At 33.9% G+C, this 26,289-nt stretch overlaps 3 protein-coding genes and 1 long non-coding RNA gene across 5 annotated transcripts in view; 3 read left to right on the top strand and 1 right to left on the bottom strand.

Annotated features, from left to right (window-relative positions):
* RpL21 (ribosomal protein L21) overlaps positions 1 to 3,660 on the top strand; it is a 139,015-nt gene extending 135,355 nt beyond the window's left edge. Inside the window, exons 1-3 of one of the 2 annotated variants that reach the window (XM_081981504.1) lie at positions 1,078 to 1,233; positions 1,448 to 1,689; positions 3,386 to 3,660. In XM_081981504.1, the coding sequence (XP_081837630.1) occupies positions 1,454 to 1,689; positions 3,386 to 3,629 (480 nt within the window). In that variant the 5' untranslated portion in view covers positions 1,078 to 1,233; positions 1,448 to 1,453 and the 3' untranslated portion in view covers positions 3,630 to 3,660. Of the gene's footprint in view, positions 1 to 1,077; positions 1,234 to 1,447; positions 1,690 to 3,385 lie in introns of those variants that run through there. The other variant, XM_081981507.1, reaches the window with a different exon arrangement.
* Positions 1 to 15,502, top strand: part of LOC145730334 (uncharacterized) — a 318,043-nt gene extending 302,541 nt beyond the window's left edge. Inside the window, exon 3 of the long non-coding RNA XR_014178590.1 lies at positions 15,261 to 15,502. This is a non-coding gene — a long non-coding RNA (uncharacterized LOC145730334). The remainder of the gene's footprint in view (positions 1 to 15,260) is intronic.
* On the bottom strand, positions 9,142 to 20,371 carry LOC145730328 (TIP41-like protein). Its single transcript, XM_081981501.1, has 4 exons — positions 19,959 to 20,371; positions 9,985 to 10,164; positions 9,706 to 9,925; positions 9,142 to 9,437 (listed from the first exon to the last, which is right to left on the bottom strand). The coding sequence occupies exons 1-4, from the start codon at positions 20,132 to 20,134 to the stop codon at positions 9,183 to 9,185; spliced, it is 831 nt and encodes a 276-aa protein (XP_081837627.1). The 5' UTR covers positions 20,135 to 20,371; the 3' UTR covers positions 9,142 to 9,182.
* Positions 20,372 to 20,514: 143 nt separating this feature from the next.
* mIF3 (mitochondrial translation initiation factor 3) lies at positions 20,515 to 23,625 on the top strand. The gene is made up of 2 exons (XM_081981502.1): positions 20,515 to 21,251; positions 23,363 to 23,625. The coding sequence occupies exons 1-2, from the start codon at positions 20,688 to 20,690 to the stop codon at positions 23,537 to 23,539; spliced, it is 741 nt and encodes a 246-aa protein (XP_081837628.1). The 5' UTR covers positions 20,515 to 20,687; the 3' UTR covers positions 23,540 to 23,625.
* The last annotated feature ends 2,664 nt before the right edge of the window (positions 23,626 to 26,289 follow it).

A 26,289-nucleotide genomic window follows, 5' to 3' on the forward strand; every position in this document is an offset into this window, starting at 1 on the left:
GTCTTTCCAGATTCGCCAGTTTTCGGGATACAGAGATCTTTTTCACCACCACTACTACATACCAGACCAAGGAACCGCAGGAAATTCTCGGCCAAATGAACGCAGTGCTTGTTATTGTATATACCTATGTACTCTGTAGTTATAAACGGATATAAACAAAATGCGTGAGTTTTCAATGTTTGCGATCATATTTCTGTGGCTGCATGCTGCAAAGGTTACATGCTACAAAAAATCATTAACTGTAAAGCAAAACATGCATTTGATTAAATATTTTTTAGTAATCTATATCTATTGTACATAAATACATTATAAAAAGTTACAAAACACACCATCAACTCGATCTTGTGATCCACACATTCACAGTTTCACATCACACGCACTCAGGAAATCATTAAGGACGTGCGACCAAGTCGCACCGGCCAGGTCGCTGCGACCATAAATATCATTATAGCAAATGGTGCAACACGCATTAGCGACTGCGACCAACGGAGTCGGTAGTACGTGTTCCACCATTTGCTATAATGGCAATATATTGCGGCCTGGTTGTTGCGACTGGTCGCTGCGACCATAAATATCATTATTGGTCGCAGTCGGTAATATGTGTTGCACCATTTGCTATAATGATATTTATAGTCGCAGCGACCTTTGGCCTTGTCTTGAAAGCAGGGAACGGAATTCTCAAGAGAATTGTCCATAGAATGTGACAGAAGAAGCTGACAATGGCGGGTTCCTGTCACATTTTACAGGTCTTTCTCTTGATTATTCCCTTCCCTCGTTTCAAGAATACACACCCTGGTCGCCGAGTGCCTTTACGCCCTTATTCTTATGTTCATATTGTTTGAGGAATTCTCAAAAGATCAACTTAGCGACTTTTTGGCTAATTGCGGAGGCAGCTTTGGCCCTAATGTAAGTTTGTACAGCAGTGGCCTGTACGCATGCGTATAACTGTCGTTAGATGTCTTCTATTTTTATAGTGTATCCTATCGAACCAACCAGTTTCTGTGAGGAAAGTGCTTCTGTATGGACCCTTAAAAAGAGTTCCCACCCACATAAGCTTGATTGTTTTATTTTGTAGCATAATTAACAAATGTTCAAAAGTCTTTACTAAATAACAAAAGAAGAAGAGAAGAGCCGTATAACCCCACCACACCATTATACGTCAAACGTCAAGGACGCCATCTTTTATCTTAAAACCTCCTTTTTGACTTTTCGTGTTGTGGGTTATAGACACAGGTAAGGGTTTTTTCTCTTTTTACAAATATTAGACACTCTATAAAATTATATTATATACAGAATGATTCAGAAAATGTATCTTTATACGATCATTGTAATGGCTGGATGCTTAATTAGTCGTAACGCTGCTAAAAGCGGTTTAAACACATCAACATGTGGAACCCTAACCTCAAAACTATGCATCAATTTATTTTCGTTTTTTATTTTATTGTAGCAAATCATGACGAACTCAAAGGGTTACCGACGGGGTACTCGGGACTTGTTCTCCCGCAAGTTCAAGAAAAGCGGAGTAATTCCACTTTCTACGTATATGAAAGTATACAAAATTGGAGACATTGTCGACATCAAAGGTAATGGAGCTGTACAGAAGGGCATGCCCTACAAAGTATACCACGGCAAGACTGGACGTGTATTCAATGTGACCGCACATGCTCTTGGAGTTATTGTTAACAGGAGGTAAGAAGCAGCCTTATATTGAACTTAAAGAAATGTGGGGCATAACTCCTAAAAGTGTCATGTTTTTAAGTACAATGTACTCAGAAAATAATAGGCTCTAAATTCCTAATAGGCTTCTTAGTGATCTTTAATGTATTAAATTATGTCTTGAATCTCATTTATTTTTTTGTTTTGGGGGGTTTTTGCCTGTCATTAACACATTTTATTTTGGTAAAGTAGTCAGCGCCAATTCATGTTTGTTACAAGTTCCAGTGGTTTTATTTTATAATGTTTATATCTATAAACATTTAAACATAAGTACCAAGTGGCCAAGGAAAAGTGTACCTTATCTTGGAAAAAATATGTTTTTTTTTTAATAGAGTCCCCTCAATTCTATTACATTTTTGGATAGTCTTACTCAGTAAGAGAGACTTGTTAAATAAATGACTCATCTAGTGACTACCATTTTCAAAAAAATGGCAACCAAAGAGTGAACATTTCAACTTTTAAAGATACCTATGTAACACCTAAATTATTAAACTTGAAAGAAAATGATTTGCACAGTTCTATCATAGTTTTTATATTTATAAACTTACATGTCTCTAAGAGTTTTTTGTTTTTTTTTTTCAAATTGCCATTTTCTACAAAATGGTGCACCCTGTTTGTGTCATTCATATAACAAATCTATAATTAATGTGAGTACCCAAATATCACAGAAATATTGCTATAGTTATTATTTATTTCTTTGTTTTTTTCTGGTTCATGTAGTATGTCATAACTATGAAACTAGGTGTGTAATGTACAGGGTTTTTCACTGGGGACTAATAAAAAAACAATTGAAATGAAATTGAAATAGTTATTTGAGGTAATTTAAAAAGTTGAATCGAAAAATTAGTACCAAAATATTTGTAACCTTAAAATATAAGGGCTACAGCTAATAATTTTGTTTTTTCTAATGGATCACTGGGTATATTAAAATATTTTTATAATCTGTAGGAAACCCTGCAAATAATTTGTAAAAAAAAAAATTTAATATTTTGAAAAACATATTTACTGATAGAAAAATTGTATTTTATCTTTTGAGAAACTTTGTATACAGGGTGTTACAAATTTGAGGCTTAGCATTACTATCTCAGAAATTATAGTTGATAGAGCTTTAGTTAAATGGAAGCAAAGTTGCTCATTTTATTGCTAGTTCTGATGATATATATTTTTTTAAATAATGTCTAAATGAATTCTATTTAGACTCACAACTGCCTCTTTAACTAGCTTCTAAAGCTAACTCTAGCTTTAAGACATTTTGAGCAATAATAGAAGCATTGGGAGGTATTTTAAAGTAAGGGCATTTCAAGGTATTTTGTATGCAAAAAGGCATTTTGGTGTACAAAAAATTATGGGCGATCTACCCCTCGCTTTAAGACTAACGATTTGTTGCATAAATAACTATTTTATAAAATCGTGCAGAAAAGTACACTTTTTCAATGATTTTTAATGCAAAAAATACTTTATTGCACTGGTTCAAAAGTAGAAGTTTTTGCACTAAAAATCATTACAAAAGTGTACCTTTTTGCATGATTTTATAACAAAAATGTTGTCTGTAACCCATTCAAAAAGTCTTTTTTTGCACTTACCGGTTGTTAAATTTTTTGAGCTAAAAAAGTACTGTCTCCGTTGAAGTGGCGCGCAGTTCATGTTACAATTTACTATTTTCTTTCAGGGTTCGTGGACGTATCATTCCCAAGAGGATCAACATCCGCATTGAGCACGTGACCCACTCAAAGTGCCGACAAGACTTTCTGGAAAGAGTCAAGGAAAATGAGAAACTGCGTCGTGAAGCCAAGGAAAAAAACATTAAAGTTTCCCTGAAGAGACAGCCTGCTCAGCCTAGGCCAGCTCATATTGTGAAAGGAAAGGATGGCGCAGTTAGCTTAGCACCAATTCCTTATGAGTTTATTGCTTAAGCTTTTATCTTAATAAATTTCCTTATTAAAACCAGTTTTTCATTTTTAAATTAAATTTTTGTGCTTGAATTATTAAAGTATTGAGTGACTTATTTATTTAAAAATACATTGAACGTGTGCAAATTCTTAACCTTCACACTGTCCGCCACAATATGTGTTTACTTTTAGGAACGTACCATGTACTTTAAATTTTCAAAAATCTTTCTACAAAGTTCTGGATGAAAATCTTTCTATAGGCGATATCACTTTTATGGGTTAGAAGAAAAACCGAAACGAATATAATAATATAACTATGCATTTAGACAAACCCACTAGAATCACTGAATATTCTGAAACAATGAATGACTATGTATGTTCAAATATAAACCCGGAACAAATTCAGCCCACTGTGGTTAGTGCTGGTATTTCCGATTATGATACGGTCCTTTGTAGGTTTAGTGTGGAGCGGTTGTCGGAACAAAAAGCGCATAGGAGGGGGAGACTCTTCACCAGGAAGAACTACTGTAACTTTGAGGCCCGTTGCTCTGGAACGTGTTGGCGGGGTGTTCTCGATTCTGCCGATCCGCTGAATTCTTTTCAGAAGCTGCTTTGTGGAGTATTTAATCAAGCCTTTCCCTTGACTCTGATTAAGTCGAGAAGTCGCAAGCCTTGGATAACAAACGGCTTAAGAGTTTCTGCCCGGAACATGCGATGTCTCCACTATATTAGAAAATTCTATTTAACCAATACACATTTTATTCCTTATTTCAATAGTTATAGAAAAATGTATAGAAGAGCAATAAGTGCAGCCAAAAAAATCTATTATAGAATACGGAGGTCCGAAGGCGCACAAAGGGAAATCTGCAGGATAATTGGCCAGCTCCAGGAACGTTCTGACTGCTCTCACATACAAATAAATCTAACTTGTGACGACCTTAACGACTATTACTGTAGTATTTCATCCCTTATCCCAGCACTGTCGGATCGGGAATTAACGTACAGGGATTACTTTGATAACATTAGAAACGTATCAGAATCATTTTATCTTTATCCTATTGACATCCAAGAACTGAAAGAAATCATTGCCTCACTACAAGGGGGAAAATCAAAATCAGCGGGACCTGATAGTCTGGCTGCCCAGATATATGGCGTTCTCCCCGGTATAGCCCTCGAGGTTCTTACCGAATCTATTAATTTGTGTTTCTCTTCAGGTCGGTTTTCCGCCTGCCTTAAACTGGCCTCGGTTAGACCAGTGTTTAAGGGGGGAGAGAGAGACGCTCCGTCAAATTTTAGCCAGTTGCATTATTGCCTAACTTATCAAAAATAATAGAACGACTAGTGCAAAAACATAACATTCTGAGCAGTTCACAGTTTGGCTTTATGCCCTCAAGAAGCACTAACGACGCAATTTTCTCGTTTTTGGAATCCTTGTCTCTTTCTCTCAATAAGGGCAAGTCTGCGTCGGCCGTGTTTTGTGACCTCTCCAGGGCCTTTGATTGCGTCGATGGTGAGGCTCTGCTCTACAAATTGGAGGGTTACGTCTTCAGAGTGGTGGCTCGTGCTTGGTTTGCATCTTAGCGGTCGAACCCTGCGGGGATAGAGTTTCTGGCATATTGCCTGATACTCTGGGAGTGCCACAGGGTTCTGTGCTGGAGCCTATTTTGTTTCTCATATTTATTAATGACCTATGCTCTCTGGATATTAAGGGTAAATTTACGCTTTTTGCCGACTATGTCACCATTCTTTGAAGTGGCACGGATTCGGCTGCTCTTAAGCGTGTTATTGAGGATGATCTGAATTTGGTGGGCAGATGGTGTTCTGCAAATGGCCTTCGACTTAACCTTGGTAAGACGGGCGTAATAAACTTTAAGTGTTCTTTTGAGGTACAACTGTCTGGACAGATGATCTCATCTGGGACAGAGAATAGATTTCTCGGCATCTGCATTGACGAAAATCTAAAATTTGTTAGCCACATCAACGCCTTGAACAGAAAGCTTTCATCGGGCTGCTATGCCCTTAGAGTGATAGCCAGAGAGCTTAATAGAGAGCATAAGCAGAAGTGCATATTTTGGGCTAGTGAAGTCGCATCTCCGGTATGGCATCGGTTTTTGGGGTAGCTGTTAGCAGAAAAGAGCCGTTAGATATGTCTCGGGGGCTGGCCCTAGAGAATCTTGTAGGAACCTCTTTACAAGATTAAAGTTTCTTACTCGAACTGGTATTTTTATACTAGAGTCTGCCTGATACACAAAAAGTTTCGCGAGGATGTGTGCCGCACCCCGCTGAGAGCGACCTGAGCGACGAGTACTGTCTCACTACCAATACCTAGAACTACTCAGGTTAAAACTTCAATAATCTATGGCGGTAAGGCAGTCTTTAATAAGCTGCCTAGAATGAGTTGAGAGCCACTGCTAGTGAGCGTTTATTTAAGAGTAAGGTGAAGAGTCTACTTTTATCCCGTCCGTACTACAGTTTAGACGAGTTTTTCAAGATGTCTTTTAACAATGTATGTTCAATTTTATTATTAGTCCTAGATTTTAACGTATTTATGTTTTACTTTATTTTTATTTTGTTTTTTCTCTCTTTTTTTGTCTTTTGCTTATGTGAAATTGTATGATTGTAATATTATCTAGTGTTTATAGTTTGGCTTTGTCAGTAGGAACTTGATTCTTTGGACAATAAACCATAATTTGATTTGAATAAAGATGATAATTTGGCGACATTGGTTTTATCAGACATCGAACTGACTGCCCATGTCAATTTGTTGTAAACTTTCTGACATTTACATGGAAAACAATCTACCTGAAATCAATGAAAGTAGAAACACGCGTCGCCCGTTATCATCCTTTTGCGTTACTTTATTGTGGAATAACGCGCACTCCAATTTTTGATTTACGACATCCTCATCAAACAGTTTTTTTGCTTTTATCTTTACTCAAACTAATTAATTTAATTGTTTAAACAACCAATTATTAAGGTCACTAATTCTAATTTATTCCTAGTTTCTTTTCATGTGATGTTTTTAATATCAAATTGAAACAACACAGTTATTTATATGCCTTAAAATGATATTTTTTCCCCCGAAAAAAAGTTTGGCGTCCGAGGACAACAGTACGTCTTGAGGACGAAAATAGTTATTTACCTAACAAGTGCGGAAAGTGGGACTTTCTCGCACGAGACTGCGGTTGCCCGAACGACGCAAAGTGGAGGTTCATTTTCATTAAACTACGAAAATGTACAGTAAAATTACTAAAATGAAAGCCTCTGTTTGCAAAGATGATGAGAAGTGTATTCTTAATTAAGAAATCAAATAAACAGTTATAATTTTTTAATGAGTGCGGAAAAGTAACTTTTCCAGACTAGTGCGGTAAAGTTCGCCTCTCAGTTCGGCTTTCAAAAGGGAAAAAATACTTCGGATGCCATGTTTGATTTGCTTGGTGAGTTGTTTCTCGGCCTAAACTGTGGTGAGTTGGCGTCCGCAGTTTTCTGTGACATCACTAAGGCCTTCGACACAGTGCGGCATGACGTTCTGCTACGCAAACTGGAGGGATACGGTTTCAGAGGTGCCTGTTTAACATGGTTGAGGTCTTACTTGTCGAACAGACGTCAGACGGTTAGGCTTGGTGCTGTTACATCCTCTGTGGGCGAACTTACTGCGGGAGTGCCACAGGGTTCGATTCTCGGACCTTTGCTGTTTCTCATATATGTCAATGACCTTCCTCTGTCTGTGAAAAATGGTAAATGTGTCTCATTTGCTGACGACACTGCAATTGTATGGCATTGCAGAGGTGTTCCGGAACAGAGGGCGGCAATTAGTGAAGACCTAAGTGCAGTTCGGAGATGGTGCCTGGCAAATGGTCTGACACTCAATATTTCAAAAACACACATTCTCAATTTTAATTGCGATCTAGAGGCATATATGGGACCAACTGCTGTGAGTGAGTTGGAGTCTTGCAAGTATTTGGGTCTGGAGATCGATAGGAGGCTGAAGTTCGAGGGACATGTTAATGCCCTTTGCACTAGGGTCGCCACAGCATGTTATGCTCTGCGTAGTGTAAGACAGAACCTTGGGGTCTCGGTGGCGCGAAACGGGTATTTCTCGTTAGCTGAGTCTCACCTTCGGTACGGAATTTGCTTCTGGGGGGCCTGTCGCCTTGGGCTTTTTGACAGGGTGTTCAGATTGCAGAAGCGGGCTGTTAGAAGTATGTGTGGCCTTGGAGCCAGAGACTCTTGTAGGGCTCATTTTATTGACCAGAGGATTCTCACTCTGCCCTCACTTTTTATTTTTGAAACGGCTTGCTTGATGCACAGAAAGCATCATGACAGTATTTACAGCCATGCGCCATCGGTCACTCGCAGTTGCTATATGGTTCGCCTCCCAGTACCTAGCAGCGCACTGGTATGGAACTCTGTACTGTACTTGTCAGGTAAAATTTTTAACAGCATTCCGGTTGACATAAGAGGTATTTCAAATTTTAACGTATTTAAACGGCAGCTAAAGTACTACTTGATTAATAAGTCTTATTACTCTGTCGCAGAATTTCTCTCGGGTAATTGATTGCGGTTTGCCCCCTATTGTTAATAGTTCTAATTGGATTTTAATTTATTTTGTAATAATTAACTTAAGGTATGGCTTTGTCAGTGAGATTTTTGTATCTTTGAACAATAAAGCATTATTATTATTATTATTATTATTAAGTTACGGTTATTTTTTCTTCACTTGAACATCTCATAACAAGGTTAGTGCACATGGGTATTTTACGAGAGATACATCTTTCTTTAAATTGAACAAGGAAATTAAAAAACTGTAATTTTTGGGAAATATCCTGTCAGCATAGAAAATGGAATGGGAAAATGAACAACATCCCTCTGTATCTTCGTCACTTAACAAGTTTGAAAAGTCATTCACATCACATATTGAGCATTCATTTCATAAGTACTTGTTCAAAATTCGATCAAAATTACTCCAACGGGCTGGCACTGCTGGCAGTTTTTAAACTAAATTTTGGACGGGTGTATATCTTCCTTAGGAACCTTTTTTTTAGCAAAATGACATAATGCATGTCAACTTATTTTTTGATGGACTATCGGATAGTGGATTATTGACATTTAAAACTGGACCACCCTGTATAATCGTATAGTTTGTTTTGTTGATGTTCAGTATTTTTGGCAGCAGTGCGTCATCCTATTCATAAGGTTTTGCAGCTGTGACTCCGAGCTTTCCAGGATCCATGTTATACTTACCCTTCAGCTAAACGAGCGAATTAAAACACAGGATTCATGGAAATGTTTTAAAACATTTTCATTTTACTAAATAATTGGGATGATTTTCAGGAAGTCGTACAGAAAATAGTGTAAGCATCACGAACAGCTTTACTAATCTCAGACAAATACTTACTGTTCTTGATACTTAATATACTATAAATTATCGTTGCAAACAGATCGCAGACTGCAGGAACTGTCTCTGTCTCTGTAAATAACTGTTCTGTACATATTTTACAGACACACAAGAATATCAAGAGAAAAAACAACAGGCTAAATTTAAACTTATAATTATATTATTAAAGTTTTATAAATTTATTCCTTAGGAAAAGTGATTTTCTCATTAACGCTAGTAACTAATGGCATATGGGGTGCCAATAAATTGGGATCGCCAAACATTGTAAGTGGCAGCTTCAGGTCTTTGACTGAGCATTCCTTACTAGTAAATTCGCGTATCACAAAGTCTTTAGTGAAGTCGTGAAATACTCGGGTGTCGTTAATTCGAACCATCACACCATCCACGCGGAGAAAAAATCTCAATAAGATGAAAAATGAGCTTGGCATCACTCGCTAAAATTAAAAAAAAAAACAAATACACACGGAAAGATGTTTGTAACGTCAAATAATTAAATTTTACGTTTTATAGTGTATTCCTAAATAAGAAGCTAATATAACTAACTAGTAATAGTCATCTTGTTTACTATTAGATTTACTAAAGTCTTGTCAAAAACTTAGTATTAATTGCAAAGACTTTTCTTAACTTTAATGTTAAAGTTGTAAAATCTTAAATTCTGTAAAAAACATGTGAAAAATGAATATAATAATTAATCAAACTTACAATTTTAATAGTCAAAGATGATATGCCGTTATCGTGCAGCTCATCCTCGTATAGCATCATTTCGTGATAAAATAATATCTTATCTTTTTGCTTTAGCATCTCTAGATCTATCCTTTCTTCAGTTAGTTCCACTTGTGCATTTGGACTCAATGTACCAGCATAATCAGTACTGAATGTCCAGTCGAATTGTTTGAGTTTCTGCTCCAAGTGTTCAGCCGATCTATAAAATATAATAAGAGAATCAATAATTTGACTTCTAAACTCCATGAAATATATTACCGAGACTCTCTCCAAGCTACTGAACATGCCACTTCAATAGGTAGCTTTCCATTACAAACTTTTTTCAAAGCTTCCAATGTGTTAAATTCTATTTTTCCCCCGCTTGGATGTATCACTGTAAGGATATTTTTTGGAAATACCATTTCCGGTAAATGTGGAAGATCTAAGCAGTTTGTGTATCTAAGTAATAATACTTTTGGTAATTAAATACAAAATAAAAGGTAATGTATTGCATTAAGAACTATTAATTCATTAAAACCTCTAGCTAAAAAGTTTGTTTCGCGTGTTGGACTCTAACCAACAGAGTCTACCTTTCTAGGGTAACATTCTCCCACTGACCTATAAATGCACATTGGTTACCTTGGCTTATTGGGAACTAGTTTTTGTTGAACCTGATTGTTATACAGTGCGTTTTTTTTAACGCGCAACATAGGATTTCACGTGTTAAATTTTTAAGCCCATGTTAGACCATGTTATTTTGGAACTACAAGTATAAAACTTGACGGGTGGCTATTTCGTACCCTGAAGCTTACGTAAATTTACCAATTCGGCCTAAAAAGTGTTAAAAAACTTGCAAAAAATCATCTTTTTTCGAAAAGGTTTTATCGTTTCATACTCCCTGTATGCATTGTTGTTCTTTGTTGTTTTTGATACTGGCAGGGCAGGTAGCAGGTAAAATTTGGCGTAGAAAGTAAAACAGGGTGATCATTAACTTTATATCAAGAAAGTTAAGAACAAAAGAAGTATTTTTATAGGTGAATTGTTCAAATTGACCTCCGTTTGAAGCCAAACAGTATATTCCAAACAATCATAAAATGCCCTTTTGACGTTTAAAAGATGTCGGGTCGTGATGCAGTCAAAATAAGTAACTTCACCTGCTACCTGCCCTGCCAGTATCAAAAACAACAAGGAACAACAATGCATACAGGGAGTATAAAAGGATAAAATCTTTTCGAAAAAAATGATTTTTTTCCAGTTTTAAATCACTTTTTAGACCAAATTGGTAGGCTTTTGCTTAAGCTTCAGGGTACTAAACACACACCCGTCAAGTTTTATACTTGTAGTTCCAAAATAACATGGTCTAACATGGGCTTAAAAATTTAACACGTAAAATCCTATGTTGCGCGTTAAAAAAAACGCACTGTATGTTAGTTGATATCAAGGTTGATATACAGGGTGGCCCAACGATAACGAACCAGAGACGTTTTTAGGAACCCTGCAGATTATTTCAAAAAACCCTAGGACACGTCAACTTTATTTTCGAGGAAAATGCTATTATATATAATAATAATAATAATAATAATAATAAACCTTTATTTCAGAAAATATGTTACAAACAACACGTAACGAACGAACGTCATATGAGTGCCCTCGTGGGCACACTAGTCAATTACCTATTTTCTAATCTGTTTATTCACTGAAATATTCACTTAAATTGTAAGGTTCCAGATCTACTAGTAATTTGTAAATAACTGCTTTTATATGTCGAATATTTGACATTGCTTTTATATTTCTAGGTAAATTATTATGTAACTTTATACCACTATTCCATAACAGTCCCTGTTCATATAAAGACAGTCGATGTCTTGGTACATTATAGTCTAACGTCCTACTGTTGTAATCGCCAACAGGTACGTAATTTTTAAATAATTCCCTGGTCTTAAAGAAATAGTAAACATTCTTGTATACCGCAGACACCGTTAACAAATGTAACTTCTTAAACAGCCCTCTGCAAGGTTTGTTTTTGAACAATAAATATTTTATTAAAGTTTGAGCTTTGACCATACAAAATTATTTCATACTTTAAATGACGCTCGAAATTTGAATGGTAAGTAATTTTTTTAATTTGCATGCTAACATACTTGCTAAGAATTCTAAAGCTATAACATACTTTGTTTAGTTTTGATACCACATTTTCTATTTGTTCTTGCCAGCCGAGATTATTATCGAGTTTTACGCCAAGAAAATTGAGAGTTGGTTTTAAATCTAAGTTAAATTTAGTTTTATTGTGATTAGCAGCATTTTCAACTATCGTTCTGTTACTTCGAAACAACATGACCCTTGTTTTTTGATCATTGAGCCCATTTTCAAAAAAACTTTTTTTTGTCGAATTTAATAAGTCTACAGCATCGTGAAAAAGACCCTTTTGATATTTCAAAACTGGTGACATTGGCGTAGTTAATAATTGAGCACTGCAAGTCTGGTGGGAGCAACTCTTCTATATCATAAATATAATATTACAAACAGTAGTGGGCCTAATATACTGCCTTGAGAAACCCCGTGTTTAATGTATAAAGATTCTGATGAAGCCTTTCTATCGCCTTTTCCAGCTATCACAATCTAACTTCTACCTATCAGATAAGTACGATTTCAACCAGCTTAACGAGTTATCAACTATGCCAAGACGTTCCAGCTTTCTAATCAGTATGTCATGACTCGCATGCCTTTGTCAAGTCAAGAAAAAATCCTAATGAAGATTCCCGCTTTTCTACTGAGTCCAATACACCATTTAGAAAACAAAATAATGCAGTTTGTGTAGACCTGCCTTTATGTAGCCGTATTGATTCGGACTCAATAAGTTGTTTTGTTGTAGAAACTCCATTATTTTTATTGACATGACTTTTCCAATATTTTGGAGAAAGAAGTAAACAGACTGATAGGTCGATAGTTCTAAACTTTGGATAATTCGCCTTTTTTGTGTATGGGTACGATTACTGCCTTTTTTAATTGGTCTGGAAAAATGCCGAATTTTAAGAGTTATTTATAATGTATATTAATGGTTTAATTATAAAGAATATTATAGTTTTCAAAAAATTAATAGAAATTTTATCATATCGAGAGCTAGTTTTAAATTTGATTTTTTTTACTATTTCAATAACATCATTTTCATTTACTGGACTGAGAATGGTGTTGGAAAATCATTTCTGCCTTGCGTTAACGAAACTTTGTCAATGTCTTCTATTAAACTATGTATAGAACTTTGTAAGTAGTTAGGGAAATCTTCCGCAAATCTTTGATTTTCATCTATTGATACGTCATGATGTACCCTATTACCTAGTATTTCCCTAACCACAGACCAGCAGGTTTTCAATTTATTATTAGAGTTTTTAATCTTCTTGTTGTAAAATTCAGGATCTTTTATGTCGAAGCAAGCTGTCATATTGCCTCTTTTTTTCAGAGTATCTAGATCTATTCTTTAGGAGTAGCAAGATATCTAGCTCACCTTTACAGTTTAACTCTTCTTGATCATTCTGTCGATATTTTACTTGAGAAAAATTTCTAACAGGACACTTTCGCAGTGGAAAGCAACTATTAAACTCTTGCAAAAAAATGTATGTAAAATGTTGGTGAAAATATTATCCAAACATGTTGCACTATGGTTTGTTATTCTAGTAGCAGAACCTACTACTTTCCGCAGATTATGTGACATTAACATACTTAAGAAATCTGACGATTTGATAGATTTTCTCAAGTCATGATTACAGAGTGATCCAAAAAAGTTATTACATCAAGGTCAAGCTTTTCAACTAACTTCTTATAGCATTGTAAAACGCACTTTCAGGTACAAGACATTTTCAGATATTGTTCAAATTTTTAAGTATTATTAATAATTTGCGTATTATGAGGCGTTATTTGCACATTTCAAGACATTTTGTGGCATTTCCACTGGTATCTTCATGGAAATAAAAGTATTTTTGTTAGTTTTGTTTGGTTTTGTGATTGAATTTAAAAAAAGTCCAAATGTTGGTATTTTTTACTGGAAATAGGATTTCTTTTTTAAAATAAATTTATCTTAGACATTTTGTACTGTCATTGGACTTTCAAAACGTGTGTATTACATAATAGAAAATAAAATAAAATTAGCTCATCACTTATATTTTTATAATCGTTGTTCCAGTAAGATACAGGAATAAAAACGGAAACGGGCAACTATAGTTCTCTTGTAAGGTAAAGTGGGTTCAGTATGGTCTAGTTACTCTAGTTGTTGAATAAATGGAATGCTTTTCCATTTGGTTTGTAATTGTAGCAGTCTTTCCGAAATTCTTTCCATTTCAGTGCGTTGATAACGAAGTTTCTTGGGTGAGTTATGTAAGAGGTTATTAGGATGTCGTATTTTTGTAACAAGACTTATAATTAGTTCAGTTGTATGTAGGTATTGTTAAGTATACAGTGTGGAACAGCCAAATGGAATAAATTCGATAACGAATAAATGAGAGCGTGTTGGAAAAAACGCTTGGACACGTCGATTTGTATTTTTAGATGCGCATTTAAAAAAATATATATACAGGGTGTCCGGAAAATACGTGTACAACGTTTGACGACAGACTCCTGACGTCAAAATATGTCGATCTAAGCCGACTTAGTTATATCCAAAATTGTCTCGTTTAGCCGGTAGAGGGCGTCAAAAATTTGTAAAAATATTGGTTTTTTACTAAATTACGTGAAAACCTGCTAATGGATTTTAATGAATTTTAGTATGTAGACTAATACTATAAAATGACGTTTTCTAGTAGTATAGTCACCGGCTGTAAATAAGTGGAAGTGTTATAAAAGTGATATAATACGTCAACATTTCTCCTCATTTTTTATATGAACGGCGTTATGACAACCCAGATATTTTTGTCGAGTGACCGGAAGTATTTTGAAGCTATTTTACCTCTTTAATATTTCCCGGTGGATGAGCTGTTTCGCCAGAAAAAAAAAATTTACAATTACCTGCATACATCAAAGTAGGTATAATAAAGTTGAAATTATTTATTGTAAGAAACTAAGTAAACCAAAAACATTACTTAAGCAAATGTGTAAAATGACCGCCATCTTGCTGAATACACTTATCAATACTCTTTAAGAAATGAAATTGTACCCAATATTTTTACAAATTTTTGACGCCCTCTACCGGCTAAACGAGACAATTTTGGATATAACTAAGTCGGCTTAGATCGACATATTTTGACGTCAGGAGTCTGTCGTCAAACGTTGTACACGTATTTTCCGGACACCCTGTATATACAGTGCGTTTTTTTTAACGCGCAACATAGGATTTTACGTGTTAAATTTTTAAGCCCATGTTAGACCATGTTGTTTTGGAACTACAAGTGTAAAACTTGACAGGTGTGTGTTTAGTGCCCTGAAGGTTAAGTAAGTTTACCAATTCGGTCTAAAAAGTGTTTAAAAACTAACGAAAAATCATCTTTTTTCGAAAAGATTTTATCTTTCCATGCTCCCTGTATGCAAGGTGGCACTTGTTGTTTTTGATACTGGCAGGGCAGGAGCAGGTAGAGTGACATATTTATTTATAACGTCAAAAGGGCATTTAACGATCGTTTGGGATACTGTTTGGTTTCAAACGGAGGGCACTTTGAACAATTTATTTAAAAAAATACTTCTGTACTTAATTCTTGATATAAAGTTAATATTCGCATTTTGACCACCCTGTTTTACTTTCTACACCAAATTTTACCTGGTACCTGCCCTGCAAGTATCAAAAACAACAAGCACCTACCATACATACAGGCAGTATGGAAAGATAAAATCTTTTCGAAAAAAGATGTTTTTTTGAGAGTTTTTATTCATTTTTTAGACCGAATTGGTAAACTTACTTAAGCTTCAGGGTACTAAAGATACACCCGTCAAGTTTTAGACCTGTAGTTCGAAAATAACATGGTCTAACATGGGCTTAAAAATTTAACACGTAAAATCCTATGTTGCGTGTTAAAAAAAACGCACTGTATAGTATAGGGTGTGTAATGTGACAGTGGCCGATACCAACTTTCTTATTTTAAATACAACCTCCTGTATATTATTAGTTTTTTGGATTCTTCAGAAAATTCTAGACATAATTCATGTACAATGTCCCATACCTATCTTCAACTGTTTCGGAAATATTAAATGTTTTCAGATGTATTACAAAAATTAACATTAAAAAAAGAATGTATTGAGTGTAATGTAGCGAATTTGTGAAATAAAATAATTTTCTTTTTTTAATGTTAATTTTTGTAATACATCTGAAAACATTTAATATTTCCGAAACAGTTGAAGATAGGTATGGGACATTGTACATGAATTATGTCTATAATTTTCTGAAGAATCCAAAAAACTAATAATATACAGGGGGTTGTATTTAAAATAAGAAAGTTGGTATCGGCCACTGTCACAGGACACACCCTCTACATATTTTATATATATATTTTTTTTTTTAAATGCGCATTTAAAAATACAAATCGACGTGTCCAAGCGTTTTTCCCAACACGCTCTCATTTATTCGTTATCGAATTTATTCCATTTGGCTGTTCCACACTGTATACACATATTGTATATTATAAAAATAATGCAAATTCAGCAGTTTCTTCAGATCTTTTGCTAAATAAATACGGAATAAGCAAAATTACACTTAAAACTACCCAATTTAAGTAAAAACTTATAAACTGCATTATACAAGGTAAACCAGAAAAAAAAATTAAAAACAAAATCAAAAGCAATGGTATTTAGTATATAGACATGTTATGATGGATGTCGCCCATATGTTTCTACGGAAATGCATAAAAACAGGGAGTGATGAAATGAACTTTTCATAACTAGTTACATAAAGTGATACTTTTCGTAACTAGTTACAAAAAGTAAAACGTTTTGTCACTCTAATCAGTTTTGAAAAGTGTCACTTTATATGCCAAAATTAGAAAAAATCAATTGTTTTACCATACCAATAAACCATTCGGTAAATTTATTCGAAAATTACGATTTTTAATAAAAAAATCAAGTCAACAGCGTTCACATCCGATGGATGAATTTGCAGGCTACAAACCTATTCGTTCCTAAAACCTTGTCGGTCTTTATTTCTGCCCTCGTTCAAATTTTGACTTTGATCCTCTGAGCCATTTATTCTTAATTTCATTTTACTCCATTTGTGCAATGTTGTTCTCTCTCAAAATTTCCGGTACGATTGGACAAGCATTGTCGTCAATTAAGACAAAACCGTTCTCAAAGTTTTGAGAAAATTCCATCCACAATACCACTTATTTAAATATCTCTGCACAAGAGAAGTAAAAAATAACCCCAATTTTAAAATTCTACACTCACCAAACCGAGCACCAAACTGAGGAAAACGTCTAGATATTGACCACAAGACTCGATTAAGGTTATTTTAAAACACGAAAAAAAATTGGCAGAAATGGTGTTAGACTGAATTTTTCATTTTTTGATTACACAACTTTCAAAAAGGTTATTTAGGTTATCAGAAAGCGATTACAAAGAAAATACCTTTTAATTTTCAAAAAAAATATTAAAATCAAGTTATTGAAAAAAGAGTTTAGTTTAAAACGATATTTAACATTTTTCCAATTGGCAAACCAAAGAAAAAAATTAATATTTAAATTCAATAAAAACTGACAGCTGCTACTAATGGCATTCATAAAAAATCCAAATCAATGTTCCTACATAACGTCATTCATCGCAAATCAGTTAAACTAATCGATTTTTTATTATGAATGTGGCCCCTGTCATAGTATTGTCTGTCAGAGTTTCTGTTTCTTCTTCTGGGTTGAAGTCTATTTGGAAGAGAGTTTTTAAATATGTAAAGTGTTTGAGGGATTTAAATTTATGCAGTTTATAGAACCAACCCATACACCAGAGACTGTTAAACACTTTGTTTATATCTATTTTATTTCTAATACATTCACATGATTTTGTCTTTTTTTAAGTCTTAATGACAACGTAGGGCATGGGTTTAATAAACACCAAAGTAATTTTACTATTTGTAATTCAAAAAATCCTGCAAATGTTTTAAATCACACAACCTAACTCTTACTTAAAATTATTTAATGATGCAATAAGAAACAATGCTGTTGTTATACTGTGACAATTAGTAATCAAATGTGAGCACTACTTTTTCATTAAAACAAAAAAAAAGCAGATATATGATTTAAAACCCAGTTATCAAATAAGCAAAATAATACAAACTAAGCCTAATTTTGAAGATAAATCAATCAGATAAAATCTTAAAATGTTTCATTTCAATTTATTGACTTTTTGCCCTCTTTAAAAAGGATGTTTTGAGACCAATTTTGGACCAAAAAGTATTAATAATTTTTATTTTGTGGTTTATGATCCTCAGATAATAATAATTGAATAATTGATATTTTCCGTTTTGTGATAAAAAAAATCCTTTCCTCCACACATTGGGGCCAACGTTGGCTTATGTTTGTCGTAATGTTTTGTATAGCGTCCACACATGTTGGAGATTCATGGGTTTATTCTCTTGGAATCTCTTTGAACCGGGGTCAAAAACCGACAACAGACGGCCAACTCCCAACGTTGGCCCAACAACAAAAACGTTGGCGCCAATATTGACCCCAACGCAATTTTCTCGGTCCACACATTGGCGGAATACCGTTGTGGCAATGTGTGGAGCCGGGGTTACTTTTGACATTAAAACACACAAAGTCAAGCAGAAACTAATAAAAATGTGAATTGTATTGTTATGGGGAATGCAAATGTCAAATAAAATTTTACATTAAAATGAACAATATCTCAGAAACAAATACAGACAAAGGGATACATCAATTATACACAAAACATGTCTAAAGTATGATTTAAAATAAAAAAAAGAATTAGCTTGTTTGCCATTTAAAAAAAAAGGCAAGTTATACTTTTGGTATACCTACCCCAAAATACCATCAGGTAGGAGTATACTGCCAAACCACAACAAATAATAAATTGCTATAATGGGGAACTTTCCAATTTTTTTATCCAAGAAGTCCTGAAAGGTTTGTTGATGTGACCTTTGGTCCTCACTTAGGCAATACAACATGGTTGAAAAGTCCAGAGACAGAAAACAAAAAAACCCTTCAATGTGGTCAATATTTACCTTTTAGTGCGACAGATAGAAAAACTGTAAAAAGGTTGTTTTTTTAAATGGATAATCCATACTAATCTGAATAGGAACACCTGCTTGTGCTTAATGACTAGTTGTCCTTTCTATAATTAGATTTTCTGACAAATACTTGTAAAATTTAACACTGCACTCAACAAGCACAAGCAGGTGTCCCTATGCAGCTTAGTATGGATTAGGCTTGTATGCGCCCTTTAAGGAAAAACTGTTAATACCTAAGTCAGAAAAGGTTGAAGTTAGGAATAGAAAGAGTATACATAGACTTCTTCTAAATTTAATGTTTTTTTATTATTAGGAACCATAATTCATTGATGAATCCATTTATAGAAACAGACTTCTGGCAGTTTTTCTATCTGACTTAAAGGTAAATATTGACTAGCCCGTTGGTTTTTTCATTTTCAGTCACTGGGCTTTTCAGCCATATGGTATTGTGTAACTGAGGACAAAAGGTCACAAAGGCCAACCTTTTAGGACTTTAATTCATGTTTAGACTACCTTTTTGCTGACAAATCCACCATTTTTATGAAATACCGAAGAAAGGCTGCAAGATAGGCATAAAGTAGTATTAACATTAATTACTAGCTTTTTTGCAGGGAATTCAAAAAGGGGATTAGAAACAGGCTGTTTCTTTTGAAAATCAAAAGTTGTTGTTCTTTCTAACTGATATGGTACACTGCAAAGTGCAAAATATTTTAGAAAGAGAGTTTGAACCCAACCTCTACTACTACTACTCTCTAACTTTCAACAAAAATATTGAGTGGTTCTCTAGTTACTTCTAATATACCATCAGCATGATAATGCCTTAAAATGTAGCTTTTAAAGTATTGAGGCAGTTTGAGTCATTTCAATGCATTTTGAGTTACTGCAAAGCATTTTCAGGCATTTTAAACAACTTTAAGAAATTACATAAGATTATGAATAATAATAGAAGCATTGAAAAGTATTTTAAACAGTACTAAAAGCATTTTTTATGCAAATGCCAAACAGGCATTTGATGAACAAAAACTAACAAGTCAATCCTACACAAGTTAGCAGAATTATGAAAATTTCTTTTGTAATTTCTTTATTATAGTTAGTACATACTTACAAGCATAGTAAACATTGTTCCTCAGGTCGATTTTTGCACTTCTCTGAAGATGTACATAGAGAATGCAAGATATGTGACTTTGTATATTTGAATGTCCATCCATTCCATTGAAAATCCTCACAGTTGGTTGGTAATCTGGAAACTTCCAGCTCTGCTGGTGGTACCTCCACAGACATGTTTTTTCAATAAAATTGTTGTTGAATGTTTCAGTACATTAATCATTTCAATTTTCAATCACATAAAATAAGAAAGCTTTAAGCATCCTTGTTTTGTGAGTAGCTTAACAAATAGATCAAGTATTGGCTAAGTGTGAATACAATTTCATGACAAAATATCGGTAAATTCGAAATTTGAGCCCCAACCAACACTTATAAAAGGCTGAAAATAAAATTTGCTTTTAAACTTCTCACTTTTCTATTTATTTACCATTCACAATTTTTTTTTCTATCATCTATCTATCAAATGTCAAATGTTAACCTAATGACACTAATGATCAATGGCACAAGTGTCAACTGTCATAATGTCGATTCATAAAGGATTTGTTTGTCCTCCACAAGCCACAGTGCTAAATTGTTTACATTTTCTTAAAATTAAAAATCATCTGTAGAGCAGATTAAATATTAATCTTGTTTTTCAAAGAACTAAAAGACAATTAAAACATAGTGTAAGTTTATTCTAATTGGAATTAAAACTAATATTACCTCATAGTCATAACCTTAAAAAAGCACAATGCTAACCAGAAGAGCCTACATTTTAACAAAGTTTATGTGCAGTTTCAACTCGCAAGTAATACAACAAATAAAACCAAATGCAATAGGGGCAACTTTAACTGTTCGCACCAAAACTCAGCTGCACAAGCCCTCAACGGTGACTGAAATTGATCCAGAAACTGGTAAACCAAAAAAGAAGAAAACAGCCCCAATTCCAAAGATAACACTGCTTAGCAGTGATAGTAATAATATAACCGTTACCACCCTTGAAGAAGCTCAACGGATAGCAAAACGTCGTGACTTAAAACTGGTGAAGCTCTTAGATTTAGACACCAAATCTGAGAGACCAGTATTTAAGCTTATGAGTGGGGCAGAATATTTTGCTGAAGACCTGAAGCAGCGGGAAAAACGAAAGCTTGATAGGCAAAAAACTCAATTAAAAGGAGAAAAAGTGGTGATTTTAAGTCAGAAAATTAGTGACCATGACTTACAAACTAATATTAACAAAATCACTAAGTGGTTGAAAAAGAGATATGAAGTTAGGATGGTTATTAACACAACCGGAGACAATAAAGCAAGGGTGGTAAGTAAAATTACCATTTAAATATAGGGTCTTATACACATTTATACAAAAGTTGTAAAAAGTGACATACCAAATTTACTTATGTTTTTAAATAAAACACTGTGTATGTTATTGAACTGTTGAATACTCAATATACTCTTAAAGAAGAAAACCCATTATAAACAGTGTCAGGCTGCCTGGTTTAGTACAGTACAGTACTAGATAATCAATAATAGTACTGGTTGTAATTAGTAAACTAAAAATGATTTACAGATTTAAAACAAAAATGTTATTAAGTTGCCTAAATGGCTATTTGATCAATAGCCTTAGTAACTGATGCTACTTTAAGATTCTGCTTCTTAGTCTAGACATTTTTTGGACTGAATAATGTTTTCAAGATATTGACTGAAAAACTGGAGTTTTTAATATATTCAGACAATGATACAGAAAAATGGTTTGCAAACCCCTAACATTCTTTTTACAGATCTACATTATACCTAATGCTAATATAAATATTTTAAAAACTACAAGTTTGGAATTTTTTTAAAAAACATAAAATAGATCTCAAAATAGTAAGATAGGAATATGAAAACAGTTTAGAGTTATTTTCAACCACTTGGATGTTATAGCCTTTCAAATAATTTCTTTTTCAAAGAAACTTTCAAAATTTAGTAATCATCATCTTGAAAACCACATAAAAAAATTGATTAGAACAAAAATTGTCTAGACTAAGTAGCAAAACTTAAAAATACCATCAGTTATGAATTTCCAATTTCATGAAGATGCAGGCAGCAACACTAGAATAATGAAAATATTGAAACAATGTTTTCTATGTGGTCAAAGCTTTTTGTATAATTTTCAGTTTCTAAGATACAGTTGACATTCTATCTGATGATTGCCTGAGAGATCACTTTCAAAAACAGTTGGATATATAAATTAGTGTTTCATTTAAAATAAGCAAGTTGGTTCTGGTGGGTTCCTACACTATGTTGGCCATTTTTTAAAACTTTTCTTTTTGTAGTCTCATGTCGATCAATGTCTTTCATTAGAGAATGCTGTATATAAAAATATCTTGGGTGGTGCAATCGTCATTTTTATTAAAAATTTAAAATATAGAACACTGTACCTGGGGGCCAACTAAGAATGTGAGGTACTGTCCTTTAAAAACAATTTAACATAGAGCCTTGCCGCAAAAAAAAAATAAAAAGGCTACTAGGCTAAGGGTCGCGACAATTTTTTAAAAATAAAAATAATCAAAAAAAAATCTCAGAAAAGTCAGATAAGAACATGCAAACATCAACCATTTGCCTGCTTCAGCCTTTGAAATATTGAAAATTTCAATCTTTAGTCGTAGATATCTCGAAAACGACAAAATTTAGAGAGAAACTTCAGAACAAAACTTCTTAGTTGACCACCTGGACCATTAATTTTTCCGACAATTTTTCTATAGAATCACTAATCATGTAATACTATACAGGGTGTCCCTAAAAGGTCTTTACAACGCTCTGCCGCAGTTAGCTGGAAATAAAGCGATTTTTGATAATTACATCAGAGCTACAGGCGAAAAAGTTAAAATTTAAAAATCAATTTTTAATTTTTTAATACTAGTTTTTATACCAAACCATTTAAAATTATGAAATTAGGTATAAGGGGGTTTTCTGAGATGAGATTCATATCTGCCAACGATAATTACATTGATCCTAGAGGGCGCATACTGTTCAAGCAACTTGTTTAATTCCTTTGTATTTGTTTCTCGGTAAGGGTAAATCACTTTTGAGTGTAAAGGCGTATTTGCCTGTCATTTCTGCTTAGAAAAGGTATACCTTAGTCATGTCGCTATGGGCAACCGTTTGCGAGAAAAATGCGTTTGAACTACTAAATGTACGTTAATCTCAGTCTAAAACAGTCTCCAGAAGGTTACCTTTTTTTAAACTTTGCCGCCCTGTGGGAGCTCTGTAATTATCAACTTTTGGATTAAGGCAAATATAGCTAAATCGCTTTATTTTGACCCCATCTAACTAGTGGGCAGACACCTTTAACCAAAAGTGCCATAACCCATAAAATATACGTCGTGAAACACACCTCTGTATATTAGACATTATCTATTTAATTATTATAGTATTTTATTTCAGGAGGAAATTTATTCAATCATAGAAAAGAATATGACTGGCATTGGCAGAATAGTCCAAAAACGAGAAAAAGGTTTAGATCTGAAATTTCAGATACTTCCACCGAAAGAACCGAAAAATGAAGACAGTGGGCAGGCAGACAATAACGGTAGTGAAAACAACCAAAAAAACACATCATGACTAGTTGTGGCTATCCCGATTGTTGTGTTATTAACATGTAAATACTATTTTTATTATGCTATTTATAAAAAGAAAGGTAAAAATTATTGATTGCTCTTTTATTTTAAAATTATATTTTCTTTCAAGTACTGAAATCCACTTTTCGCAAGAGTTTATAATAAATAATATTATTTCTGTAAGCTCCAGTTTTAAACAATTTAGTTTGCAACAGTTGGACAACGAGAGTGTATTTATTTAGACCCCGGTCGTTCGAGTTTTGTGGACAGTATATCTAAACCACATCGAAACTGTACTCCAGTATGAAATCTGACAAACCTTCACTTAATCACTATACTGTGATTATATCAAGGACTATTGAAATACTACACTAAAATTGTATTCAAATTGGTTTTACTTTCAAGGCGATGTTGACAACTATATTTCTCTACTCCGTTATCATGGAAAGCAGTCAGTTCCACAGACAGGATTGTATATTTGTATCATATACTTCTTTTTTTGTATGTAAATAGCCAGTGTTGTCTCTTGGTGTCTTTAGTGAATTTTACTTAATTTTTGACATGAGCGCTTTTTATAAAAAATGCTTTAATTGCAATTATTTTCTGTTCTTTTTTTTTGTGTTCTTTTTTTTTGTATTATTTTTAAACCGTGCACAAGGGTAAAATAACATTCTACTCAGTCTTCAGCACCCTGTATTCCTATATTTTCTCTTCCAGTTGCGATTGCACTTTTGCCGGTATTTCTCTCGTCGAAGCGCCTGCGAAATCTCGATAGGTACTTTTTTAATACCGACCTTTTTACACCTCTTTCCAGTACCAGTAATCTCTCGACACCACCGTTCATGAATGTGCTGTCTTTGGGACAGTTCAACTTTGTCACAAATTCAAACCATAGATGTCTAGATTTGGTATTTTGTAATTTCAACTTAACGTTGATAGGGCCGAACGCGCCATGGTGGGTGAGGACTGCCATATCATCCTTCCTTTCCTGGAAAAAGTGGAAGAGAAAACGCAATCCTGTATACCTAAATCAATTTAAAGAACTGAGGGCTAGCAGCAATAGAATGATTGATGAGGCATGTAGTAAATATATCACGGATGTGCAGAACAACATTAAAGCCGACCCTGGGTTTTTTTTGGCGATATTTAAATCAGAAAAACCAATCATGTGCAATACCGGGCCAAATGATCTACGATATCAGAAGGTTGAGTACACCTACAGATATACAGGGTAATTCAAATTCGACCCTCACCATTGGGATCTCGGAAACTATAGGAGATACGAGAAAGTTTAAATTGGGGCAAAGTTGCGCAATGTAAAGCTCAACCAAATGCAGTTTTAAAAATTTCGATTTTCCGAGTACTTCCGAAGATATCCGAAAAAAACTGAAAATTTGATTTTTTGTTTTTATTTATTTCTAATCTTATTTGAAGAGATATTCCAAAACTAAAAGCACCTTTTCATTGCCACTTTTTCTCAGCTATTCGATGATGGATTCAAATTTGCCACACGACGTTTCGTTTTTTGGCAGCCATCATCAACTTTCTTTTTTCTTATGGGCGCCATATTGGATTTTTAGCCCACCAAATAGTACGTTTTATTCTGATTTTAGTGATGTATAATAACTTATGATTTGCTTCATAAATAACAAAATAATTCAATAAAAACTATTTTTACTTTAGTTATTGGCTTTGAGTTAATGGGCCGTTTCATAAAATGTCATTATTTGACAGTACTTGTCAAACACGATAATTCGGACGATCATTAGAGCTTTTAGAGATTTTACCTTAGTTAGCTTTGAGTTAATGAAACGTTTTATGAAGATTACTTGGTAGTAGTACTTGTCACACGCAATTGGCCTGAACATACTTAGTCACAAAGGTATACACGTGAATTAAACCGGTTTATTCACTCGAAGAGCTTAGGCCACTCGCTAGGCTTGTGGACCTAGTTGTTCTTTTCGTGAATAAAAAATGGTTTAAGTCACTTGCTGCAAAGTAACTATTAAATCACTCTGAATGACATTCGCCTATTTACAGATGTAAACAAACAAACATCAATGTTACATCTACGGGGCGCGGTGCAAATTTAATAGAACTGTAATTTTAGTTTTTTTTTTTAATATAAGAAGTCGAAATTTAATAAAATACTGTATAAGACACGTGACTTAAACCGGTTTATTCACTCGAATAAATATGAATGAATAAAAAATGGTTTGTCACTTCCAAAATAAATAACTATAAACTTGCACTTAACATTATAAAAAATTGAAATTTGGCAAAAAATTAAGTTCCTAAAATGATGATCTTTCTCTTGGAAACATAAATAAGCCTTTTAAGTTAGAGATAATGCTAACAAATCTCTTTTTCTGATTAACCTAAATAGTTCAGCAATGCTTGTATAATAATAACATTTTCTGCGGGGGTTTCTTTTCTAGATACATTTTTAACTATGATTGACGCTCTAATGATCGTCCGAATTATCGTGTTTGACAAGTACTGTCAAACAATGACATTTTTTAAAACGGCCCATTAACTCAAAGCCAATAACTAAAGTAAAAATAGTTTTTATTGAATTATTTTGTTATTTATGAAGCAAATCATAAGTTATTATACATCACTAAAATCAGAATAAAACGTACTATTTGGTGGGCTAAAAATCCAATATGGCGCCCATAAGAAAAAAGAAAGTTGATGATGACTGACAGAAAACGAAACGTCGTGTGGCAAATTTGAATCCATCATCGAATAGCT

Source organism: Ips typographus, linkage group LG6 (assembly GCF_016097725.1).
Source record: "Ips typographus isolate SLU linkage group LG6, UJ_Ityp_2.0, whole genome shotgun sequence".
In the NCBI taxonomy this organism is placed as follows: domain Eukaryota; kingdom Metazoa; phylum Arthropoda; class Insecta; order Coleoptera; family Curculionidae; genus Ips; species Ips typographus.

Bases quoted from the DNA above. Each gene is read 5' to 3' on its own strand.
- LOC145730328 (XM_081981501.1), bottom strand. From the start codon at position 20,134: ATGTCTGTGGAGGTACCACCAGCAGAGCTGGAAGTTTCCAGATTACCA. The intron at 9,926-9,984 runs GTAATATATTTC...TATATTTTATAG, and splicing joins GTAGCTTGGAGAGAGTCTCG to ATCGGCTGAACACTTGGAGC. The intron at 9,438-9,705 runs GTAAGTTTGATT...TTTTAATTTTAG, and splicing joins CATCTTTGACTATTAAAATT to CGAGTGATGCCAAGCTCATT.
- mIF3 (XM_081981502.1), top strand. From the start codon at position 20,688: ATGCTAACCAGAAGAGCCTACATTTTAACAAAGTTTATGTGCAGTTTC. The intron at 21,252-23,362 runs GTAAGTAAAATT...ATTTTATTTCAG, and splicing joins GAGACAATAAAGCAAGGGTG to GAGGAAATTTATTCAATCAT.